This window comes from Mus caroli, unplaced genomic scaffold (assembly GCF_978045245.1).
Source record: "Mus caroli unplaced genomic scaffold, Mus_caroli_1 scaffold_5, whole genome shotgun sequence".
In the NCBI taxonomy this organism is placed as follows: domain Eukaryota; kingdom Metazoa; phylum Chordata; class Mammalia; order Rodentia; family Muridae; genus Mus; species Mus caroli.
In genome coordinates, this window is record NW_028227260.1 from 44338454 (window position 1) to 44356215 (window position 17762).

Sequence of the window (17762 nt, forward strand, 5' to 3'; positions counted from 1 at the left end):
TCCTATGTTGTGAGGAGTTAGATGTAATTTAATCAAACCTCATGTAACCTCAAATAAGTAGCATGTCAGAGTTAAAGGAATAAATACACTGCAGTTAACCTTTGGTAACTTGAACACTTTTCAATAGCTGATATAAAAAATAATTCTCTCCTGATGACATTAATACAGGGATATGTACAATCAAACTTCTCTCTGTCCATTCACACACTGTCATAAGACCAGATCTGAAATTTATCGATGATAGTAGGCATAATCGTGTTTATTACTGTCCTATAGTAGGTATGTCAGTTGTCAGTACACTAGAAAGTAAAGTCTTCTGGGCATTTCTTCTGTTCCTCTGCAAATACTATGATACCTCTTTGGCATCATAAGTATACACTACTAATATTTGACAAGTCCAGTATCCTTTAAGTCTATACAAAAAGGGATGCCCAAGGAGGATCCAATGGTATTTGGTACTTCCTAGTTTTGGATTATGAGACTTAGTGTTCTGACAGGCAACAATGATTCAGTATCTGTAAAATCCCATGCCTTGATCAAGCCAGTAGTGAAGGAGCACAAACATGGTTTTGTCATCACTTGTTTAATGCACTTGCTCTACTATGATGAGTGACTAGCTGCTCAGAAACAAAAGCACTGAATAAATCTAAGTGATTTTTTTTTATTCTTATGGTTGGTGTTGAAAAACACTTTAGCTGTACTCATTAATTCTTTGCTGTTTGGGTCTCTGAATAAGATCATAATTAATTTATAATGGCAGAGTCATCTTAGCTAAAAAATTCTTTCAGGGAAATTTTTTTTTCTTTGAATGGGCAGTAGTCCATGAAAATCAGAAAAAAGTATAGATGTCACTATTCTGCTTGGGATCTGGAAAAAAGCAATGCGATTTTCAGCAAGAGGAAATTCTTTGTATGACATTTCAGGTGTAATCAACAGGAGTGCTCAACAGGATGCTTGGAGAATAAAGAACGAAATGTGATGGGTTAGGAGAAGCAGGTGCAGCAGCTATCAGGCTTACTGTGGAACACGTAGTCAGAATTAAGAAAAGACCATGAGTTGAATTTGTTTGAAGGAAATAGATGCAAGTTGAGAGAATGAAACAAAAATGGAAATAAGGGAGAATCTCAAATATTTACTGTGATCCAGGGTGCAGGTTTATGATTTCAGAGTTAACAACCGCAGCAGGTAGGTCTGCTGAGGGCCTAGGGACGTGCTGGAATGAAATTTGCCATCCTGTCATGGGAACTGGACAAACAGATGTGTTATTATCTTCTATACTTGTGACTTCAAAGGGGACTTGTTGAGCACTGATATCAGGATTGCTGCCTGATATTTCAGATCCAGTTGTATTCTTCCAAAACCTGAGGCTGGCATTCTGGCTTTCATATTCTTGTTGATGACATCTTACTAGGACTGGGAATGCAAAATTTTTGTGATTTGTAATTTGCCTTTTGAAGACCCACCGTTTACTTTGCAGCCATTGTGAACGAACACTTTCCCATCCTTTAGCTAATTCATCCCAGCGAATTTCACTTTCGTCAGATACATCAAGCTCTGCTAGCCTTTGGATGAGAGTGACTTCATCTTTCCTTGTCCACTCAATACCACCAGTCTGTTTCCAGTTCAAGTAGTTGAGCCATTTAGCACGACACTGCTTTGCTGAGCGAGTACCCACTCTTTGAGCCACTGTTGCCCAACACACACCGTGGGTAACTTTCTCATCCACCTCAGTGCATGTCAATTCATGAACCACATCGCCAAGAATCGGTTCTTCTTCAGTCCATTTCCCCGTGTTGCAAGTATCCTTCATCAGTCGACACCGGTCTTTGACCGAAGATGGACTTCTTCCCATGGCGGTTCCTATTGTTATCCAGTCATTGCCATGCTTCTGCCACAGCCCCTTGAGCTTCTCTATTTCTTCAGGCCTGTACTTGCCCACATGGTTTCTGTCATCATACACTTGAATCACTCTTCTATGGATTGAAAACCAAGGTCTATTCAGACCCAATGATATAGACCTGTAGAAATCTTTTCTTTCACCTTGTGACATTTTAAAAATTATTTCTGTAATAAAAATATCAAAAAAATAAAAAAAATAAAAATAAAAATTATTTCTGGAGGATTATCTATACCATGTTCTTTCATATACAGTTCAATGTTGTTCGTCAACATATTTATTTCTTCCTTGGTCCAATAATATTAGACTAGTTATTAATTTTGCATGTTACAGTATAGTGCCATAAGGGATTATTATATTAATGTCTTGAGAGGATTGATTACACAGTGAACAGATAATCAGATTATGGCAGTTTATAGATGAACCTGAAACATGTTGAGAATGAAGATCGAGATATGTTACCTCCTCTGGGTACCTGAAAAACATGCCTGATATGACTGCTATTTTTAAAGGGAATGATTCCTAGGAAACTCATAACTCCAAAATTATCTGACCTCACCTTGAAAAAGAATTAACCAAGACAAACATTTCTTTGAAATACTAGAATTAGCTTAGTTTGAGATAATACAAATATAGTTGCTAGATATAAATTTAAATATAATATCAAATACTGTAATGATTACAAAGTTGTTATAAGATTAAATATATTTATTGTAAATATTATATCATAGTTACTAAGATGATATGAGATTAAATATATGTATAACAAAACTATAGGATGAAAATATATGTAATAAAATGTTTACTCTGTATGGGAGAAACTATGAATGTTGAAATATTACAAGAATTATTCATAAATGGAACAAATCTAGCACTAAATGTATATATGAAGTAACTTGATCAAATCTATCAGAGTATTGAAAAGGATAGACACTAGTACATTGTGAAATAATTTTTGATTTGACATTTTACAATTTAATTTTTATTGTCTTGCTGTTGTTTATTTTGGGGGGGTGTTTTGTTTTGTTTCATTTTGATTTTGAGACAGGGTTTCTCTGTATAGCCCTGGCTGTCCTGGAACTCACTCTGTAGACCAGGCTGGCCTCAAACTCAGAAATCCACCTGCCTCTGTCTCCCAAGTGCTGGGATTAAAGGCATGCACCACAACTGCACTGCTTTAATTTTTATTGTGAACTTGAGAAGAATCAAGAGTCTCCTGGGAAGAGGGTGTCTAAATTTAGTGATTTCTCAGGTCAGAGTCTCCTGTTGCCATGTCTTTGAGAAATTATCTTGACTGATGACTGATGGAGGAGGACATAATTCACTGTGGGCAGTGTCATCCCTATCCATGTTGTCTTGGTATATATATATATATATATTTAAAGCTATAGCTTTTATAGGACTATCACTAAACCCATACCAGTAAATACACTCAACCATGAGACTTGTTAGAAGACCATTTTTCCTGGCCCATCCTATTGTGGTTCTTACTATACTCCTCTGGTTGAAACCTTAACACATGATGCTAACTCCAAGCACTCCTCCAATAAGTCTCATATTTATATTAGAAAGCTGAGATTTCTTATACTAATTTAACTCACACTTAATGCACACACTGGACCCTACCTCCAGGCTGACCCTAAACTATCTTTTCCAGCTCCACCCATCTCTGAACTTTGAGCATTTTTTTCTTACCCAGAAAGGGTACTACACTCACACTAGCAAGTCCATGCATCTTCATGATTGGCCTGAAGACCATGTACTGGACTTCTAAGCAACACTACCTGGACTTCTTATATAGATAGATCCCAAACTCATCATTGACGATACCAACAGAAACCAACTCCAGCCTTATGGACATTGACTAAGAATCCTATAACACTACAGGAGGTCTTCTACTAAGATTTGAAACCTCACTTAGCATGAGGTGATGCGTTACTAATTCTGAAACCCCATTTGAACATGAATACAGCTGGTCAACCGTCTGACTAGTTGGAGTAACAGGACACAAACCTTAAAATGCCTATTCAACTAAAAATATAAGATTTCCACACCAAAAAATATCACCAGTGACTTAACTCCAGATGCTGATATTTCACTGTAAATACACAATCACAAATAACCAAAACACTAAATATATACCAAAAATTAATCTTCTCCTAGTAATAAATCTGAGAAAACTGATCTAGATGACTTATAAGACAATGATTTCAAAATAGCAATAATAAATATTAACAAAGGAGTAAGCAGGACATGAACAAATGCCATAATAATGACAGAGAACCCAGTTGAATGAAATAATGTAGATAATTTAACATACTAAAACATAATTTAGCAAAGAGATAAAATATCTGTAAAAATCAAGAACTAAATAAGACTTGGAATAGAAAAATAATCAACAATTTAAATTATTCAAAGGAAAGCCTCATCTATTATAGTTCACTAAGAGGAATAGAGAATATCAGGCCTTGAACACAAGGAAAGGGGATTGAATCAAAGAAAAACAAAGTAATAGACAAAAACTCCTGCAGGATCTCTGAGAAGCTATAAAAATACCAAACCTACAAATAATAAGTTTAGAATGAGAAGGGATCCAGGTCAAAAGCATGGAATATATTTTCAACAAAACCATAGAAGAAAACATCCCCACTCTAAGGAACAAAATATCAACTAATACCCAAGAGACATGCAGAACACAAAATAGTCAAAATCAAAAAAGAAACTCTCCATATTGTATAATATTCAAAACACTAAGTGTATGAGACAAAGAAATAATAATGAAAGTAGCAAAGGGAATGATCGAGTCATAAAAGGAGGCCCATCAAAATAATAGCAGATTTTCCAATGGAAAATATGTAAAATATGAAAAACAGAAAGGATGATTCTACACGTTTTGAAAACACAGAGATGCCACTAGGCCAGACTATACCAGGGAAACAGTAGTCATAATTGAAGGAGAATGTAAAACATTCTGTGTTGGTGTTAATATGCGTGGACCAGTGAGTGACACTATTAGTAAGGGTGGCCTTGTTGGAGTAGAAGTGGCCTTATTGGAGTAAGTGTGTCACTTTGGGGGCTGGCTTTGAGACCATTCTCTCAACTGCCTAGGAGCCAGTCTTTCCCCAAACCTCTGAAACTATAAGCTAGCTCAAATTAAATGTCCTTTATAAGTTTCCTTGTTCATGGTGTCTCTTCATAGCAATGGGAAAACTAACTAAAACAGAAGTTTAGTACCAGGGACTGTATTATTGCTGTGATGCACCTGACAAGGTATTTGTTTGGAGGGATATGGATTTGGGGACTTTTAATTTGGGAAGCAATGGAATGCTTTAAGTGGGGCTAAATGGACCATCCTAGCAGGATTATGAAAGACTGTGCTGAGGGTGCTGAGGGTGATTTGAACTATGCGGCTGTCCTTGCTCTCAAGTTTTCAAAGGAGAGAAATTTTAGCATGTTGCCTGGAGATTGCTCTTATGATGTTTTGGTGAAGAATATGGCTCCTTTTTGGCATTTTCTGGGGAGTCTGCCTGAGGCTAAGGTGAAGAGATTCAGACTGGTTTTACTGAAGAAAGAGGTCTCAAAAAATCCTAGCACAGATTTTACCCTGTGGCTTACACTTATGAAGAGCATTTTCATCAGGCATAACAAACTGAAAAAGGAAAAATACAAAATAAATCATTCCAGCCATAAAGGAGCACCAGGAAGTAGAATGAATGGAGCTGAATCATATGTTCAAGGAGATAAGCAGATTAAGGGAAGGTGACCTTGGGGCAAGATTGAACCCAGTAAAGATTGTTGTTTATATGTTTGCAGTTGAATAAGGGGATTCACAGCATGTTATTCATATTACCTGGTATTATTTTCTTTTTTTAAACATTGTTTTGTTTTAAAGATTTCTTTATTATTATATGTAAGTACAGTATAGATGTCTTCAGACACACCAGAACAGGGCATCAAATCTCATTATGGATTGTTGTGAGCCACCATGTGGATTGAGGGTTTTGAACTCAGGACCTTCAGATTAGCAGTTAGTGCTCTTAATGCTGAACCATATCTCCAGCCCCCTGGTTATTATTTTCATTTTGACTTTTAATCTGATATAAACAACAAACTAGAAAATGTAGGGCATACACCTAAGATTCTGGAATATACAGGCTTTTGATCCATAACATGAGGTATAGAGGCCTCAAAGAACTTAGGCCCAGGCAAGATGGTACACACCTTTAATCTCAGGAGACTCTGAGATTAAATGAGCTCTCTGAGTAATGAATGAGTTCCAGGTAAAGAAAAGCTTAGGTGCAGGCAGAGTAGTTTGTACTTTTAATCTTAGAACTCTGGAGGCAGAGGCATGCAAATCTATAAACTAAAGTTCAGTCTGCAGAGCAATTTCTAAGACAACCAGGCTAAGGGAGTTAATGAAATCATTGAAAATAGAAAGCTAGTGAAGATTCAATGAAAAAAGATCCCATGTTCCAGGCACAGCAAGCAGCAGAACTCTGCAGCTTCAACAATGTGACTCTGGTTTTAGAGTCAAGAATAGAAGGAACTACTGGGACAATTGAGGCTGGATAGCTGGAGCTAAGAAATTAGCAGTGGTTAAGAAGAGACCAGTATCACTGACATGAAACCCTCTGGGAAGTATTTTCTGAGAGCACAAAGAACATCATGCTGATGCTGGACTTGTTCATATGTAAGAATCATGAAGGTGGTACTGGGTTTGAAGGCATAAAGGGGTCATGGAGAGCAGCTTAGACTTGGCCTTATGAGAGGCCAGGGGAGGACACTAGTGAAGGTACAGCCTTAGTTTCAGTTGTTGGCCCCAGATTGAACTGGTCATGCAAATAATTTGAAGCTTGGAACCATGTAGGGAGTATATGAGAAGCTGTTGGTGAAGCATTGTTGCAGCAGACGCCCCCAGCATATGGTAGATGCCAGTACCATGGTATAACCATGAAGAACAGCAGCAACAGTGTAGTGGAGTTCACTGGATCCTAGATTGCTACAGAGGAGAGATATGGAGAGGTGACCCAAGGCCTTTGGAGAAACCCAGGAGATAATATGTTGATCCCAGACATAGGAACAAGAAGGTAAAAAGTTGAAGTTGCCTCGTAGATCCCAAGATGTTAGAGATGCCAGGGCCAGGAGATACCTGTTGAAGAAAAGTATGAAGAGGGAGTGAGACCAGCCCACAAGAAATAAGTTTTTTTGCAGTTAAGAATGATGAAAGGAGTTGGAGATGTGAAGAGCACTTTGACATCAGACATGAAAATGCAGTTTGGAATTTGTTGAGATGGTTTTTGGTCTTATTTTGATCCAGTATTTTCTCACAATGATGTTTTGGAATGGTGATGTATATCCTTTGATGTTGGAGGAATGTGATCTGTTTTTTGATTTGCTTTTATAGGAGATTAGAGTTAAATTATTGAATGAATTTTAGAAGAGACTTTAGACTTTTCACGTTGTTGAAACTGTTATAGACTGTGGGGACTTTTGAAGTGGGACTAAATTTATTTTGAAATATGCTATGGCTACATTTATTTGTATGAACATGTCTATGGGGGGGGCAGGGACTGGAATGTGGTGGTTTAATTATGCTTGGCCCTGGGAGTGACACTGTTAGGTGGGGTGGCCTTGGAATAAATGTGGCCTTGTTGTAGGAAGTGTATAACATTGCCGGTAGACTTTTAAACCCTTCTCCTACTTGCCCAGAAGCAAGTCTTCTCTTGTTTGCCTTCAGAACAACATGTAGAACTCTCAGATCCAACAGAGCCATGCCTGCTAGGACATGGCCATGCTTTCTAGCCATGACGGTAATGGACTAATCCCCTGAACCTGTATGCTAGCTCAAATTACATGTTGCCCTTTATAAGAGTTTCCTTGGTCATGGGGTATCTTCACATCAATGGAAACCCTAAATAGGACATCTATACCTTAAAAACATATTTTTAAAATCTTTAATGAGATAACCCTATATTAGATATTGGAAGGAATGCTTTGGCCTGAAGATAAGATTAAATACTCCCAAGAAGTTCCTATTCCCACTGGCAACAACAATCTTTCCACCCATCCTTCCATAGAAGTTCTCAAGCTTCATCTACTGTTTGGGGTGTTTGTATACGTCTGAGTCAGCTGCTAGGTGGAGCTTCTCAGAGGACAGCTGTGTTAGAGTCCTGTCTGCAAGCACATTATAGTATCATTAATATAGTCAGGTACTAGTCCATGAGATGGGTCAAAAGTTGGGCAAGTTATTAGATGGGCATTCCCTCAGTCTCTGCTCAAAGCCCTGTCCCTGCATTTTTTTTTAAAGATTTATTTATTTATTATATGTAAGTACAAAGTAGCTGTTTTCAGACACACCAGGAGAGGCTATCCGATCTCGATACAGAAGGTTGTGAGCCACCATGTGGTTGCTGGGAATTGAACTCTCGAAGAGCAGTCAGTGCTCTTAACCACCAAGCCATCTCGCCAGCTGTCCCTGCATTTCTTAGAGACAGTATAAATTTGTCGTTTAAAGTTTTGTGGATTAGTTGTTGTCCCTATTGCTCTATTACTGTTCCTGCTTGTATACAGAAGATTGCCTTTCCTGGTTCTATATCTCCAATATTGGAGTCACAGCTAAGGAAACCCCCATTGACTTTTGGGTGCCTCCTCCTTTATGCCAGCTCTCTGTCTTATCCTAGAGATGCCCCCTACCTCCATACTACTGTCCGTTGCAGATTTCCATTCAGTCATTGCAATTTTGGCATCACTCTTGTCCCTCACCACACCTTTCTTAGGGTTTTACTTCTGTGAACAGTAACTGTGACCAAGAAAACTCTAATAAGGACAACATTTAATTGGGGCTGGCTTGCAGATTCAGAGTTTCAGTCCATTATCATCAAGGTGGGAACATGGAGCATCCAGGCAAGCATGGTGCAGGAGAAGTTGAGAGTTCTACATCTTTATCTGAAGGCTGCTAGCAGGATACTGACTTCCAGACAGCTAGGATGAGGATCTTAAAGCCCAGACCCACAGCGACACACCTACTTCAATATGACCACACGAATAGTGTCACTCCCTGGGCCAAGCATATACAAAACATCACAACACCTGATCCTCTAACCCCCCCATTTTCTTCTCCATCTACTCTTCCCCCCAGTTTCCACCCTCCATCTGCCTCTTATAACTATATAGCCCACCCCTTCTAGTAACATTCAAGCATCCTTGGTTGTGCCTTCTTTCTTGTTTGGTTTCTTTGAGTCTGTGGGGTATATCATGGGTATCTTGTATTGTATGGGTAATATCCACTTTAAAGAGATCACATACTGTCTTAGTCAGGGTTTCTATTCCTGCACAAACATCATGACCAAGAAGCAAGTTGAGGAGGAAAGGGTTTATTCGGCTTACACTTCCATGCTGCTGTTCATCACCAAAGGAAGTCAGGACTGGAACTCAGACAGGTCAGGGAGCAGGAGCTGATGCAGAGGCCATGGAGGGATGTTCTTTACTGGCTTGCCTTCCCTGGCTTGCTCAGCCTACTCTCTTATAGAACCCAAGACTACCAGCCCAGGAATGGTCCCACCCACAAGGGGCCTTTCCCCCTTGATCACTAATTGAGAAAATGCCTTACAGTTGGATCTCATGAAGGCATTTCCTCAACTGAAGCTCCTTTCTCTGTGATAACTCCAGCTGTGTCAAGTTGACACAAAAATAGCCAGTACACATACCATGGATATACTTTTGCGACTTCATTACCTCACTCAAGATGATATTCTCTGGATAAAGAAAATATGGTATATCTACACCATGGAATAATATTCATCTATTAAAAACAAAGACATCATGAATTCTGCAGGCAAATAGATGGATCTTGAGAATAGAGACATTCCATATTTTCTTTATCCACGTTTCAGTTGCAAAACATCTAGGTTATTCCCAGTTTCTGGCTATTATGAATAAAGCTGCTATGAAGATAGTTGTGCAAATGTCTTTGTGGGATGGTAGAGGATCATTTAGGTATATGGCAAGGAGTTGTATAGTTGGGTCTTGAGGTGGGACTAATCTCAGTTTTCTGAGGAAAAATTGATTTCTAAAGTAGTTGTACAAGTTTTCACTCCTACCAGCAATGATGGAGTATTTCACTTCCTCCATATCTTCAGCATGCACTATCTCTTGAGTGTTTTTTAAGATATCTATTCTGTTGATATAAAATGGAATATTAATCCTAAGGCAATTAGAGGGGGCAGTTCAGGATCAGCTAGGATAAGGGAGACACCCAAAAATCAATGGGGGTATCCTTAGCTGTAGTTCAAAGCATTAGCAATATGGAACTTGCAGAGGCCATCTCCTGTAGCCTGGCAGAAACCCCAGTGGAGCAATAGGGGGAGCAATAGGGACACTAACTCACTGTCAAAACTTTTAACCCAAAATCTATCTTTTCTACAAGAAATACAAGGATGGGGGATAGAGCAGAAATGAAGAGAATGGCCAATGAATAACCTGCACAACTTGAGACCAATCCCCTATACAAGTACAGATTACTGACACAACTAATGGGACTCTGTTATGTTTGCAGGTGGGAGCCTAACATGGCTGTCCTCTGAAATACTCCATCCAGCAGCTAACTCAGATCGATCCAGACACCCACAGCCAAACAATGAACTGAGCTTGGAAACACTTATGGAAGAATAGGAGGAAGGATTGGGCCCTGAAGAAGATTAGAACTTCATAGGAAGTCCAACAGAGTCAACCTACCTGAACCCTTAGGTCTCTCAGAGAGTGAACCACTAACAAAAGAACATACATAGACTGGAACTAGGCCTTCCTGCACATATGCAGCAGATGTTTAGCTTGATCTTCACATTGGTGTTGATCAACTGGCAAGGGAGACTATTTTAAAAGTTATTGCCTGTATGTAGTGTATATTCTTCTAGCTATGTTGCCTTGCCTGGCCTCAGTGGGAGAGGAAGCACCTAGCCTCACAGATAATTGATGTGCCAGGGTGGGGGAGGGGGATACTCAGGGCCTCCACATCTTCAGAGGAAGAGGGGAGAGGGCTTTGGGAGGAACAGTTGCTGGAGGGAATGACAGAAAAAGGGACAGTGAGCAGCATGTAAAATGAATATGTAACAAATAGATAAATATATAAATTAAAAAAAATTAAAAATTAAAAATAAAAAAGAGAAAGAAAACACAATATACCAAAATATATGGGACAATGAAATAATTTATAGTAGAAAATTTTATAGGATAATATTGTTTTACCAAAAAATTTGTGAGATCTCAGGTAAATAACTTAATGACTGTCATGAAGGTCTTAGAGAATAATGAAACACAATGCCCAAAGAATGTAGGCAGGAAAATATAATCAAGATCAGGTTGAAATTAATGAACAGAAAATGAACAAACAAAAACCCAAGTAATTAATGAAGCAAATATTTTTTCTTTGTAACATTAGCAATATTGCCAAAACATTTAGTAAAACTAACCAAAAGACAAGAATCAAATTAATAAAATTAAATGAAAAGGGAATAATTACAACAGATATTGGGGAAATCCAGAGAAACATAAGAACCTATTTTAAAAGCTTGCATCCCACAAAACTGAAAACTTTAAAGGAAGTAAGTAAATGGCTTACCAGGGAAAATCATGAATTAAATAATTTAAATAGATCTAAAATATCCAGGTACATGAAAATAATAATGAAAATATAATTACTCATCAAAAAGAAGCAGAGGCACAAATAAGCTCAGTGAATAAGTCTTCCAGACATTCCAAATGGAACTAATATTAATATTCCTTACACAATCTCCCATAATAGAAAAAGAGCGTTTTAAAATTCTTTTTATGGAGCCAGTATTATACTGGTATCAATACTAGAGGATGGTCAGAAAATGGAAATTATAAGCCAATAACTCTGATGGCCATAGAATAAAATTTTCTCAAAAAAATTGAAAACTAAATTCAAGAACACATCAAAAGATTGTTCACCATGTCCTAGTTGGCTTCTTCCCAGATATGTAAGAATGATATATATATATATGTATACACACACACACATATATATATACATATATTATAATCACAAAAAATAGAATAAAGGATACTAACCATATGATCGTCATCTCTTTAGAAGAAGAAGATGCTTTTGATTGATCCTGTGTTCTTATTTCTCAGGAAAGCTTGCTCCTGCTATTCTACAAACTCTCTGGTTAGCTCATCTTTTACAGATCAAAAGTCCAGGTTTTTTGGTTTTGTTTGTTTGTTTGTTTGTTTTTTACTTAAAAATTACATATCATTTCAGTCATTACCCCAGGTTCCCTTTTGATTGTCCAATGAATCAGCAACCCATGACCTCAGCTCCTTCATTCTTAGAAAGAGAACACAAACACAAGCACAGACAATAAGATAGCTGGATTTAACCTACCCAGAAATTATCATTCTGAGTATGCCTGTACTTAAATTAGAACTCTCAGTTCATTCTGCATCAGGTTGCCATGCTCCTACCTTGGTGATACTGGACAGAACCTCTGAACCTGTAAGCCAGCCCCAATTAAATGCTGTCCTTAAATGAGTTGCCTTGGTCATTGTACACAGCAGTAAAACCCCAATTAAGACCAAAATTTGTACTAGGGACTGACGTATTGCTGCAATAAGCCTGATCATTAGATTATATTGCTTATAAGAATGTGGACTTAGGGACTTTGGATTTAGAAAGTAGTGGAATACTTAAACTAGGGTTTAATGGGCCATTCTGGCAGGAATATGGAAGTATTTGTTACTGAGAGTGAGTTGAACTGTGCAGATTTGACTCAAGAGGTTTCAGTGGAGAACTTCAGTATGAAGCCTAGAGATTTTTTGTGGTCTTTTGATGAAGAATATGGCTGATTGTTACTCTTGTTTGAAGATTCTACCTGAAGCTAAGGTAAAAGGATTTAAATAAATTGCACTGGCAAAAGAAGTCTCCAAAAGGCCCAGCAGATACTTTGTTCTCTGGTTAAGGGTCATAAAGAGTGTTTCAAACAAGCACAGGAAGTGTAGAAAGGAAAATATAAAGTATATCATTCACGTATTTAAGGGGCATCAGGAATCAAAATGGAGTTGAATTCTGTGTTCAAGAATATTAAATTAAATTAAGGAAGTGGTGAGCTTGGTATAAGATAACACCCAACTAAATTTAGATTCATGCTTGGTGGTATACACCTTTAATCCCAGGAGACAAAACCAAGCACATCACTTGAGTTCAAGAACAGTTTGAGACAGAGCAAGTTCTAGGTGAAAAAAGCATAAGTCTAGCCATTGTGGAACATACCTGTAATTCCAGCATTACAGGAGATGGTGACATGCAGGTCTTTGAGTTCAAGGTCAAGCTGCAGAGCAGTTACAGGACAAACAAGTTTAGACAGTAAAGAAGCTGGAAAACAGAAAGCTGGTGATAATGCAATAGAAAAAGGTACAAATGTTCCAGCCCTCAGCAAACAGGATAACTCAGCAGCTTTGGCCATGTGTTGATGGCTTTAGAGTCAAGAATAGAAGGGACTACTGGGCCAATTGATGCTGGTTCGCTGTAGCCAAGAAGTTAGTGGTTATTAAGAAGAGACCAGTATCACTGAGGTGAAATCCTCTGGGAAGTATTTTCTGAGAACACAAAGGAGCTGTCTTCCAGTGATAACCAAAGTTCTACCTCCTGCAGCAGCTCTGCTTGGTAATGTGTGAGAGTCACTTAGGTGGTACTGGTTTTGAAACATGGAGGGGTCATGAAGAACAGTTGAGGCTTGTAACTCTTAAGTGGCCATTGAAGGCCAGTGGTGAAGGTGCAATCTCTGTTGAAGTAGATGGCCAGGACTGAGACCTTTGCTTTAGGTGTATCACTGTGGGCATGCACTTTAAGATCCTCTTCCTAGCAGCCTGGAAGTCAGTCTTCCACTAGCTGCCCTCAGATGAAGATGTAGTTATCTCAGCTCCTCCTGCACCATGACTGCCTGTATGCTTCAATACTCTCACCTTGATGATAATGGACTGAACCTCTGAACCTGTAAGACAGCCCCAATTAAATGCTGTCCTTATAAGAATTTCTTTGGTCATGGTGTCTGTTCACAGTAGTAAAATCCCAAGACAATTATCTTCTGGAGTCAGGAAAGCTGCACATGTTAACTCACAAGTGTTGTGTCAACATATACAAAATATGTACAGTTCAAGCCAGACCAAATTCCAGCTTGGAGAAGGGTTTGGATTCACAGTTTCACCCCTAGTCTTTGAGCTATTTGCAACTGTTAGCTGCTAGGATAGGGAGATGGACATCTTAAGAATGTATCCCCAATAAGTTGACTAACATCCAGAAGAATACCACACATATGTCAAAACACATTCCAGGAATGGAGTTTTTTGAAGAATATTCTGAGTGCTTGTGAAGACACTCTGAGAAAACAAGAGCCTTGTGAGTTCAGTTTCTTCAAATTATATTCTTTTCTTTTTTCTTTTTCTTTTAATGTGTTTTGTGCCCCTCCCAGGTATAATGGATAAGGTTGACCTTTCTTCAGATTACTCATTATTACTTGCTGCAATCACTCAACTATTCCTTTATGGGGGTAAAAAACCATACTTTTGTCACATGTAGCTTTTTCTTATGATTATTTACAGCTTGTCCTCATGATTAATTTATTCACGTGACCTTTCTTAACCCTCATGTTATATATTGTCTGAGATGCTTAATAAAGTTGGCTTTGGTATGAAATTATAGACTACCTTATTTATTAGCTCTATTCTCCCAGGTACTAAAACCACTAGTGCTGTAACCAGAACAACATCACATATCCAAGAATATGTAAGCAACAGAAGTTAGATTTGAGTGGACTTTTTAAAAGTATACAAATTTGGATAAATAGGGAAGGGAGGTATATATGATATGGTTGGTGGAAAGTTGGGGAATCAAAACTTTGGGCAAAATATTCAAAGTAAAGATAGATAGATGATAGATACAGATGGATGGACAGATAGACAGACAGACAGATAGTTATAGGTAAACACAGCAAGTGGGCCAAATGGGCATCTGAGAGCAATCTAGTATGCCATCTTCCTTAATTGATTCTGCACCAGGTGCTGGTCTTGAGTTTCTTTGCCCAATCCCATCACTGGCAGACTTGATTGTATAATCAGACATAAACCTTTTCCTTCTAGAAGTAGCTTTTGATAATGGTGTTCATCACAGCAAACAATCAAACAAGCAAACAAACAAAACAAATGAAAACCAAAGTCAAGTATAATATCCAGATTTACATTTTGCACAGAAATACAAGAGTATAAAGATGTCCCGATCAGACTTATTTATGTTTTAAGACAAAGGATGGGCAGTTTTCCAGTTTAGCAAGGATAAACTTAACTTTATAGTATTAATGGCTATTGATCACTCAATATACATAACAGTACTAGCAGTGGGCTATATTTGAGTTCAAAATAGAGGAAAAAAAACTACCCTACTAGTGAATATGCATTTTAAGAACCATAATAGAATGGACAGAAAACAGACAATAGGATACAAAAGAAAATTTAATTGTAGAAAAGAAACTACATTATCAAAGTAGTGACAATCAAATAAGATTCATAAAAGAGTATTATTAAACAAATTGATTAAAGCTTGACTGAACTTGGTTTACACATTTTTATGCCAAAAGGCATGTGTCAAATAAATAAACCATAAATAGAATGTTAAAATAAATAAATCAATATTTGACCAATGTCACAAAGTAAATCCTCTAAAAATCCCCAAAGAGGAACAATATGGAAAGGAACTTACCAGAATAGTCTCAGATAGCACTGATGCCCTGTTCCCAGGAAGGTAAGTAGCTCAAATGTAAATTCTGTTGTATGTTTTCACAAAAAAAAAGGAAGAAGAAGAAGAAGAAGAAGAAGAAGAAGAAGAAGAAGAAGAAGAAGAAGAAGAAGAAGAAGAAGAAGAAGAAATCAAGTTAGTTATAATCCAGCATTAGAAAGGCCATGTCTATGATATTAATGTTTAAGCCAAACTGAAAGGAACTTTTGCCTACTTACATGGAGATCACATTGATATTGACAACATAAATAAAAATGGTTTGAAAAAGAAATAACAGAATGAAAAGTACACAAAGGACAGCTGATAAAAATATTATTTTAGTTACAGTGCAATAAAGAAGGAAATAATTTCAGAAGAAAAAATTACCTCAAAACTCTAATGCCCTGCAAGTTTTAAGTCAGAGAAATGTTACTTTCTAATAAAAAGACATAGATGTCTGAAAAACCTGTATTCTGAAAAGGCCAAAGTATCAGAGTAGCCTGAGCTAGGCTTTACTGAGACAACGTGAAGGTTACCATGACAAAAGTATCCTGAGATTACAGTACAGTAACCAGTAAAGATGGCCACATCTTTTTACATACCACAATGTCTAGGGATATGTAGATGTAGATGTAGCGGTAGATGTAGAGGTAGACGTAGAGGTAGATGTACATGTACATGTACGTCTATGTCTACCTCTACGTCTACCTCTACATCTCTATCTATCTATCTATCTATCTATCTATCTATCTATCTATCTATCTATCTCTATATAGATATATATAGATATAGGGAGAGAGCAATAAAGTCATGATAAATTAAATTCTTAAAGTGCAAACCATTATGATAAAATAGGATTACAAAGACAACATTCAGTGACAAAATTATTTCTTGATATGAGAAAAACACTAAAAATTAGTTCTTTATAATTTAAATGAACTATATTTAAGAAGATATAGATGATATCTTCAGGAAAATTAGTGAACCATCAACAGGAAAATTAATGAATGAGTGGCAATGCTCTAATAAAATGTCCTATATTCTTGAATTAAGCTGCAATTGAATCAAAACTGAGGATGGGCATTATAGTTCTGTGCCCATTCAGGGTTTGCAAACTCCAAAGACCACCAAGGAGCAGATTCTGATACAATCACACTTTTATTTACAAGCTAGAGCCAAGGACACACCATCTTCACTGACACAGCAGGAGAGGAAGGTGGAACCCCAAACCCAGATTAAGGACAGCATTTATAGAGGCAAGCAACAAGAAAGGATAGTTCCTAACCTGGCATGCATTTGGGACATTTTAAACATTTTAAATTTTATTACCCTTTAATATAATTGGCTGGTGTTGGGAGCCAAAACACAAACTTAACTTCTGCTCTCCTCCTGATTTGTTGTTGTTAAGGAGTGAAGTACAAAGGGCAGACATGTAATCTAGAGGTGTAGATTTGTTGGGGAGTAACCTGGAAACTGGTGCTAGGTGCCTGCTTGTTAGTTAACTTGAGTTCAACTTTAGGTGAGTTTCTCTAAGATGGAGCCTGATCCCAAAAGACATAGTCTCTGAATTGCTACAGGTTGATGGATGGAGGAATATTCTGAGACTGATGGAAGATATGCTGCCTGAAACCACACTGCTCTGCTCAGTGTGCAAGATGCTGAGTAGCTGCTACTCCTACATGATGCATGAGCAGAACTGCAGGATCATTGCCTGGCAAAACAGTACCTGTGCATGAAACACCTGTACATCTGAAAGCAGTTGGATAGAAAGTTCCTGTACTGTTCAGACAGTAGCAGGAATCTTTTTATATTTCTTATGAGATATTTTCTTTATTTATATTTCAAATGTTATCCCCTTCCCTAGTTTCCCCTCCGAAACCCCCCTATCCTCCATTCCTCCCCCTGCTCACCATCCCACACACTTCAACTTCCTGGCCCTAGCATTCCACTATAATGGGGCATACAACCTTCACAGGACCAAGGGTCTCTCTTCCCACTGATGACCAACTAGGCTGTCTTCTGCTGCATATGCAGCAAGAACCATGAATCCCACCATGTGTTTTCTTTGATTGGTGGTTT

At 37.8% G+C, this 17762-nt stretch overlaps 1 protein-coding gene across 1 annotated transcript; it reads right to left on the minus strand.

Moving 5' to 3' along the window:
* Positions 1-1132: 1132 nt before the first annotated feature.
* Positions 1133-16363, minus strand: LOC110286372 (cyclin-D-binding Myb-like transcription factor 1). Its single transcript, XM_085837810.1, has 7 exons — positions 16286-16363; positions 13188-13245; positions 12790-12868; positions 6836-7046; positions 5501-5546; positions 2120-2195; positions 1133-2069 (listed from the first exon to the last, which is right to left on the minus strand). The coding sequence occupies exons 1-7, from the start codon at positions 16361-16363 to the stop codon at positions 1133-1135; spliced, it is 1485 nt and encodes a 494-aa protein (XP_085693936.1).
* Positions 16364-17762: the final 1399 nt, after the last annotated feature.

Bases quoted from the DNA above. Each gene is read 5' to 3' on its own strand.
- LOC110286372 (XM_085837810.1), bottom strand. From the start codon at position 16,363: ATGTACATGTACATCTACCTCTACGTCTACCTCTACATCTACCGCTAC. The intron at 13,246-16,285 runs GTATGTAAAAAG...ACTGCTCTGCAG, and splicing joins ACATATCCCTAGACATTGTG to CTTGACCTTGAACTCAAAGA. The intron at 12,869-13,187 runs GTATGTTCCACA...ACCCTTAACCAG, and splicing joins CTGTAATGCTGGAATTACAG to AGAACAAAGTATCTGCTGGG.